An 8,904-nucleotide genomic window follows, 5' to 3' on the forward strand; every position below is an offset into this window, starting at 1 on the left:
ATTCCCAGGTCATTTCAGTTAAGAAGTCCAATTTTAACTGATTTATATAAAATCAAGTCACAAGGTTACTTACTTCTTCTTATCTATGTCAGGAATGTCGCTCCTTTCAGCTTTCTCCACAACCACTTGCATAGATAAATCACATAATTAAGACAAGAATATGAGTGAACTCTGTGTCAAACACTGTAATGAAAGTTTAACATTCTTAACGGGAATTCTATATGGGTATTTCTCCCTGATGCGAGTAGCTTCAGCTTGTCTCCTTTTTATAATATAGGAGGAATATTTTAGAACAAAGTAAAAAATATGCAAGACTGGACTTGAAATGTGAGTTTAAAAAATGTGAAACTAAAACAATATCATAGAGTAGCTAAGAGAGAGCGAAAAAAATAAAAGGACTCGTCTTTCAATTAACCTCGAAGACCAAATGGACAACAGAAACATGTTTTCACCGTGAAGATCCCTCTTTCACATTAAGATTCCCATGAAAAGTGGACGAAAAAGAAAAAATAATAACCCCAATTACATAGTTGAAAGAAGCCCCTTTACAATCATGAATTTCCCCTATTTAATTTCACTCATCAACCAAGATAGTACAGAGACTATCAACAAAATGCCATATTCCAAGATATGTATATTATTTCTTTAACAATTTCAAATTCTATCTGCAACATAAATACATGTGTAATATATATATTTATGTAAATTTAGTAACATATATACATATATAAATTTAGTTAAACCTAGTAAATCAATTTAGATTACTAAAATGGGTATTAAGCAAATAACGTCTCCTTCGTCCCTCCAACTTAATGATTTTTATTGATCGCAACAAAAATAATCTATTATAATAACATCCACAACAGTTATAGAATGCAAAAGCACCACAACATCAACTTAAATAAGATAATAATAATAGAAACATGAGATATCAAAGGAGAGTAACAAACATTAGTTCTTGATTAATCGACAAATTAAGAAGATAGAGAGAAAGAGAATACCTGAGATTACGATTAGAGTGAGTTTTTTCGGAGTGAGCGAGACTCCATTTGAGCAACCCATCCTAGTTGAGACCACCTTTCACCATAGCTATTAAGGAATTGAAGGAAGCCCTAAGTAAATGAAGATGATAGATTAATGAGAAGTGAAGTACAAATTTAAATGAAGGAAGCTCTAAGTCATAGTAAGGAAGTAACTGGCACCGCAATGGGTAATACATCCTACTACCGTGGGACACCTACCGCCGTTCGCCGTGGGTGGACTGTCATTCGTCGTGGGTCACCAACAGTCGGTGTGGGTCAGCTTTCCCGTGGGTCACTAGAGAACCTTTGTGTGATTGGCCGAAATGTTTTGGTCGGTCATCAAGTTTTGTGGGTCACCATCAGCTGATAAGGAAACAGAGGGGTCTTGTGTGGTCGACAAAACGAGCAGATGGAGAGGGAGTGGGGGTTTTGGGATTTCTTTTTTGTGGTGATGGAGTGAAAGGGCAGGGGTTTGTGTGGAAGCATAATGCCGAAAGAAAATTTTTTTGGCGCTTTGAGTATTTTCGTTTACCCCCCTTTATTTTCACCTTCTATTTTTTATAACATAATACAAAACATGCTATGATTGGATGCCATTAAAAGACACATTTGTTGTAGTAGTTGGGGCTAAATTTATTAAATGAATATCATAATTATTTCATGTACATATGTAGAAACAAAGAGTAACGAAAAGCCCATATTATAATAGACTTCATCGAAAACACAACTTATAATAACACATATTATCATAATCTACACTTCAAGCACAGCTTATAATAATACAGACCATTATAATTCCCTAATTATTTTAATCCCCATACTTTTATACTATTATAAGTTACTCCTTGTCTAAATTCCTTTAGATTATTGTTTTTCTTTTGTACGTCAAATTAAATATATACAGTCAAATGATGAATTTAATATCTATATAATTTTAGATTTACTATTTCATATGCAAACTTTAAAATGTATGTTTAATAAGTTCTTTAGTTTTTAATTTCGTATTCAATGAATTTTTAAACTTTCGACTTCAATACAACCTTAAATCTTGTGTGTGTTTAATATGACATCGACTTAATTATGGAACATTAAACATTAAATTTATTTTCAATTTTAAATTACATCTATCAATAAGTTTTTAAGAAATTCTAACATGTTATGTATTTAATGTCTTGTTTGTTTAGTAGAAAGCTGGGAAAAAGATTATTTTACCTAATTGCTTTGAGAGTTGCTAATTACGCATAGTTGCTCCCTATTCTATCCCTTCTATCTTAGACAAGAAAATGTATTGAATATGGATAAAGAAAGCAATCTACTCGTGCCGAGACACGACATAATAAAAGGAAACTCGACTCTCAAAGTAGTAAAGTTATCCTAGGGTGAGGCACCAAATATGTTCGAGACTTGACCTGCATTCATCATTAGTAATCTCAATCCACTTTTTGATCAGTGATTCACCGACCTCTAGATCTAGGGATATCACCTCTTTATTCTCAAACCTAGTGGCTCAATTGAGGAGGCACTGTTTTAAAGTTTGGATACATTATTTTAGTCATAAACTTGAGATATAGTTTAACCAAATGAAAATAAATAAATAAATAAATAAATAATACGATATATTTTAAATGTTAATTTTAGGTCAAATAAATGAATATATAGTAGTTGAATAGTGGTTGACGAAGTTGGGAATAGGAAAATAGTTGATTCCTTTTTCTTAGATGGAATTTATTTTTTTTATTATTTATTATTTATTATTTATTATTTTTACAACGGCTTTAATTAACAAACTAACTTTAGAAAGGTAAAGTAAGGAGGGATGGTTAAAGGTTTGCATGGTAAGCAATAGAAATGATTGTGAAGAAGTTTAATTAGAATCACTCATTTTAGAGAGATCCATTTTTAACCGATTTGGGTGTTAGTGATTTGTATGTTAGATTTGGAATGGAGAAGAGAAGGAAAATTCTTCCATTTCCTTGTCGTTTTGGTTTCTTCGACTCCTCTCGATGGGTTGTGGCATCTCAAGGTTTGACCCTAAGGAGGTAGTCGAAGCAACGGCCAACAATTCCAATCACAAGTCCTCTTATTCAACCTCCAATTGCTTCACCGGTGAATCCAAGCCTTTGGTTCACCAAGGACGTCTCCCCCCACCCGAGCCTCGCCATTCTTCTCCTGATCGAGCTGCACCTGGAGATCAAAAGATGACCATGAAGATAAAGACAAATGTTATGCGAGAAGAAGTGAAAGGGATCGATAATAAAGACCCAAGGATGAGGATGAGGACAAAGACCCGAACTTCAATGCAATTTGATAAAGATGAGAATTTTGGTGATGACAATATTGATGAAAATGATCAAAATTGTCGTGAGATTTGTCGAGGAGGATCACCGAGTTTTAGAGAATATTGTGTTGGCTCTGAATCAAGATCAAGAATGGGAAGCGAAGGTAGAGATGGATCGATTTCAAACTTTTAAGAAATTGTTATTATAGATAACAAATGTTAGTTGTCATACTTGCAAATCAATTTGTTACATCATAAAAAGAAATTGCAAATTTGATAAAAGAAAAAAAAAATGTCATGTTTGTTCTTTAATATAAATTGGTTTTCATTTTACATATAGATGACTGTGAAGGAGATCATTGCAAGGGGCCACCGAAAGATAAAACGTTAAATTGTAGAAAAGAGAAGGTATAAAGTAATTTATCCAAGCAATGTGTAATTCTTTTCTTAAATTTATTGAGTTGAGAAGTTAGAGTTATATTTGATTATATTTATTGTAGTAATGGAGTATTATGAGAGTTTTCATAAATCTAAATGAAAATTGTTGATAGAATTAATTAAGAATAATATATATATTTGTTTGGACACAGGGAGTGGATAATGAAATAGGGAAGAAAGAAAGAAGAGGAAAAGGCGGTATAATGAACGCATTACAACGTGGAAAATCAGGGGGTGGAGGAGTCAAGAATTTATTAACTTCTTCTTCACGTCCTCAACAACACAACACCAATTTTTCTTCCCATCAACTTTTTGCAAAACCCTCTTGATTTCATTTCAATTTCCTACACATCAATTCTTTTATTTATTTTTCAAATCCAAACATTATTCGTGTAAAACAATTTAATATTTTAATGGTAATACGCTCTTCTTCTTCTTTTTTTTTTTTTTAAGAAAAATATATTAATTTGTAACTCCAAACAATTAGCAAGGATAGGTAATATCGTTACCAATAATGAGTATCTGTAATTTAAATTTACAAATATATATCGACAAATGTTTTATCAAAATCCTTTCGTCTCACAAAAATTTATAAACGTACCTATTTTGAATTTTACAAATATATATGACTTTAACCGTATATAAATCAATAATCATAACCAAATATGATCCATAATGAAATAACTAATAATTAATAGTGAAGACCAAAAGGTTAATATATCATATTGATACAAGTCTTAGTCATGCATATGGAAAATTCAACGGTAAGAAGATGACCTAGGTGATACTATGGCCCATTATATATTAACATAATTTATTTGATAATGAAGGACAATATTGCTCCTAAGTCGTTCATAATTGCTTAGATCAAAATTACATACATGCATATAATGCAGTTACAAAAATCCAAACACTAAACTTATATAACATTACATAAATATATAAACACATAAGAATACAAAGCTCATAATATTAAACATAAGAGAGATACAAAAATGATAATACTAAACACATATCGAAGGGATTGAATTTCACATTGGAAGCGTTTTATGTATAATTTTGGAAGATTCAACAATAAGAATTAAAATCATGCTTTATAATTTTATAGGCTAAGCATCAAACTAAAGGTTACGTTGAATAGTAAATACATTGGAAGAACTCTTCTCCAATCTTCTCCAAGTGATCTTCACTGTAACAAATCACATCAACATTATTTTCTTCTATGTAAAATCGTTTGACACCTCCCATTTGCTTTTTCCCACTGTATCTGAAGGTAAAGAACCTGCTTGTGGGAACCCTTTTGGAAGAGAAGAAAATTTTGTTGTTTATAGAAAAAAATCTATACTACGACTCCCAGATGGTGAGAAATCTTAAGGGGGCGTTTGGGGGAAGGGTTGGATTATGGGGGGTTAGGGTTATGTAATCCAACCCTCGTTTGGGGAAAGGGTTATGTAACCCTAGTTTTAGCCCCTTAACCCTTCCTCAAACCCTTCTTCAATACTTCTTAACCCTTCTTCAATACTTCTTAACCATTCTTCAACTTTTCCTCAATCATTCTTCAACACTTCTTAACCCTTCTTCAACTTTTCCTTAACTCTTCTTCAACTCTTCCTTAATCTATCATAACCCTACCCACATAACCCTTCTCCCAAACACATTTTATCAAAATATTATCTTAACACTTCCTTCATAACCCTTCCCCCAAACACATTTTATCATAACACTTCCTCCATAACTCTTCCCCCAAACACATCTTATCATAATCCTAGGTTTATCATAACACTAGGTTTATCATAACCTTAACCCTCCATAACCCAACCCTTCCCCCAAACGACCCCTAAGAGACAATGAAAGTTTTTGCAGAACAACGTCATGTAAAAACATAGACTTTACTTCATATGTGTTTTATGGAGAGGGATAACTTTACCACGCTCCCTCCACTCTCCCACGTAATGGAGGAGAGTAATTTATCTAAACTAATTAATTTATCTACTCATATTTTATTGCATTAATAGGTACATTATCTCATATAACCTAGAGTTTAAATATATATAAATCTAATTTACATTAAATTTTAAGTAATAGTTTTAGTATAAATCCTATTTATATTAGTTTAATATTTGAAACAATATTAATTCTAAATTAACTATATACCGAAAGAATTAACTATATATTATAATGTATCCACGTATATTAGATTAATATGTATAAGTATGATAAACATATATTCCTTTAAATTAACTTGAACAATTCAAATTATTCTATGGTTTTGTAAATCTATTGTTAGCTAGTAGATGACCTAATGAACTTATAGATTAAATTTTTTAATTAAAGTATTCAACATTCATTAACTATGAGGCAAACTATGTGATAAAGAGTGGAAAATGATTAGGAAACTCACCAAAACTGCTGAGAAATTTTGTAATTTGCCTATAATGCGTTTACATGTCATTGACTCTTGGATACTATGATTGCGAGGTATTCTTTTTTGCAAGTTTTTGTCAAAATAAGAAACATCCAAATTAACGCCAAAGTAAGGGATGATCAATGCATATTCTAAAGAAATGCAGTAAAGGGATGTTGAACAAGTTCGATACACGACAAGGAATCAAAAAGTGTTCAGGGCATCTTGTTGAGTTATGCATATAATTTTAAAGCATTTAAGCTTGAGGCATTGCATGACTTATGGAAAACGAAGAGACCCACATGACAGAAAACTAGGCATCGAAAAACACAGAATGTGTGTAATGAGTGTCGAGTGACAGAAGCTTATAAATACTTTCAAGAAGGAACAATAAGAAAAAAGATCAGGCTACCCATATCCTTCAAGACATATAAATTATCTTCATTCTTCAAGTCGAGAACTCTGTCATTTAGATATTGCTTCGTAAACCAAGAATTGGAAGTTGTAGTCGTCCTTCTCTGTTTTTGTTTACATCTACACACATTGTTCATATTAGTCAGTATTAGATATTAGAGATTGTAATGAGTTTCATCATTAACACAAGCTGACCATTCTTCTATCCATTTATATGTCTTTCAGCTCTTTTAGTTGCATGAGCAGCTAAATTCTCTAAAGGGAAAATGAATAGATTCAATCTATAGAAATGAGTAAAATGTAATTATTTGGTTTGACCCGTGCAGTGAAAACCACACCTAATGCATTGAAAGATTAAGTTAGGCACTAGTAGTTAACTGCTAGAGAGTAATTGACATAGAGATCCAGTCAATTGAAGATAGAAATTTGTTGGAATTTGTGTCCTAAAACTCGTACTTTGTTATTTGATTCAATAAAATTTATTATTGAAGGCTATAATCTTAAAATCAATAAATTTAGGTCCCGAGGCTATTTTAATGAGTTTGTCAATTACACTTGAACTTTATGTAGAGACATAAACATGGATTAAGTTCAAGGTAATAACCCAAATAGTCTATAGTGTATGAATAAGGTTAGGCGCCTTATTCTGGAAAAACACTATGGATGCGGCCCGCTCCATAGTTAGTACAAACGATGTAATCCTGAATCGTTCATGTAGAGACATGAGAGTGGGGGCGTCCTATGTAAATGGTTTGCATAAGACTGGAACCACGAAATAGTCACTTTTAGTTATAACACCGTAAACTATAAATTGACTATTTCATTTATGATGATCTAGGTAACTTGATCTTAATCCTGAGCTAACTATGAACTTCTGTTCATTCGATAGTATCCTTAGATTTGCATAGGTGAGGGCAGCTCAACATCGATGGCCCAATAAGCCTCCCATTTCAGGGGTAAGACCAAGTGGATAGCTAGGGACATAGGGTGCAAGATGGAATTCACTCCTACCCACTTCTGGGATAGTAGATAGGTTGTTCCCTTAAGGACTGAATCCAAGTCTTGAACAAGGGGCTCCACCTTCTCATTGGTCCGAGAAGGATTCTGGTTTATAGGTTAGACCTTAAACCAATTGTTCAATAGTGGATCAGTGGGTCTTAAGGAGCAAGATGTAATCTCGGGGGTAAAATGGTATTTTGACCCAGTCAAGATTACGAACAACCTGTGAAGGATCGACTTACCCATAATGGTTATATCAGGTGGACAGAAATATATCTATTGTGAGGGGAGTGCAACTAAGAGTCTTTAGTGGAATGACTCTTTTGTTAACGAATGTTGATTAAACTTGGTCTAAAAGAGTTTAGCCAGTTAATCTCGGATCGTTGGAGCCCATGATCTGTAGGTCCATTAGGTTCCTCTACTACCTCATATGGATTCAACTAAAAACAAGAATGTTGAAGTAACCGAATTGTTCAAATTAAGATAAGAGAGAGAAACCGACAAATATATAAGATATAAGTCGATAGAAATAAACTTTAAGCTTTTTGTTTAAATATTATTTAAATAAATATGAATATAGATTCATCTTTAAAAGCTTAAAAAGTTTTGAAACGATCAAAGTTGTGAAAGTCAACTTGTTGACTTTTAACTTTTGAGAAACAAAACATTGACCAGGTTTATATTCAAATATGATTTGAATTTTAGAAAAATGAATGTGGCTTCATACTCGGGAGGTTAGAATTAGTCAAGACGGAAAAATTAGTAAAAAGTCAAAAAGTTGACTTTTGACTAAGAAAAGTCAAAGTTTGACTTTAAACTAATTGGTCAAGTGACCAAAATCCCCTTTGACTAATTATTCTATTACTAAATGTTAGTGGGCAACGTGGCAGCCTATTGTTAATTAAAGGTCACATATTTCATTAAAGAGTTTTAATGAAAAGATTAGGTGTTGAACATATATGAAATAAATAATATGTTTTCTTTGGAAAAGAACACCTAAACGATACGCTCCCCATTTCTCTCTATATTTAATTCACAAAATCGAGTCCCACAACTCCGTTCTTGGTCCTGAGCATAGTAGGTTAGCTTGGTGGATATCCTTGTTCGTGATTTTCAGGCAGAGAAGGAAAATAATTCAAAGAAGAAGCCCAAAGCTACAAAAGGTAAGTTCTTCTTTTACCTTTTTGGCTTTTTGCTTAGGACCATCGCATAGCATGTGCATGTTAGCTTCTAAATCGTTTAGATGCTTATAGAGTAAAACATGATCTATATCTTCCGCTGCAGCATGCCTCTAGTGGTTTTTCCATCATGTGGTATCAGAGCATGCTTAGCTTTACTCATATGCATAT

General features: G+C 32.6%; 1 protein-coding gene across 1 annotated transcript; it reads left to right on the top strand.

Annotated features, from left to right (window-relative positions):
* Nucleotides 1–2,968: 2,968 nt before the first annotated feature.
* On the top strand, nucleotides 2,969–4,171 carry LOC127149822 (uncharacterized). Its single transcript, XM_051085798.1, has 3 exons — nucleotides 2,969–3,464; nucleotides 3,641–3,708; nucleotides 3,891–4,171. The coding sequence occupies exons 1-3, from the start codon at nucleotides 3,026–3,028 to the stop codon at nucleotides 4,065–4,067; spliced, it is 684 nt and encodes a 227-aa protein (XP_050941755.1). The 5' UTR covers nucleotides 2,969–3,025; the 3' UTR covers nucleotides 4,068–4,171.
* Nucleotides 4,172–8,904: the final 4,733 nt, after the last annotated feature.

The sequence above is a fragment of the Cucumis melo genome, chromosome 6 (genome assembly GCF_025177605.1).
Source record: "Cucumis melo cultivar AY chromosome 6, USDA_Cmelo_AY_1.0, whole genome shotgun sequence".
NCBI lineage: Eukaryota > Viridiplantae > Streptophyta > Magnoliopsida > Cucurbitales > Cucurbitaceae > Cucumis > Cucumis melo.

What these genes read in the sequence shown, in the direction of transcription:
- LOC127149822 (XM_051085798.1), top strand. Translation starts at nt 3,026, where the DNA reads ATGGGTTGTGGCATCTCAAGGTTTGACCCTAAGGAGGTAGTCGAAGCA. An exon ending in ATCAAGAATGGGAAGCGAAG is followed by an intron (nt 3,465 to 3,640) that starts GTAGAGATGGAT and finishes TTTTACATATAG; the next exon opens with ATGACTGTGAAGGAGATCAT. An exon ending in TAAATTGTAGAAAAGAGAAG is followed by an intron (nt 3,709 to 3,890) that starts GTATAAAGTAAT and finishes GTTTGGACACAG; the next exon opens with GGAGTGGATAATGAAATAGG.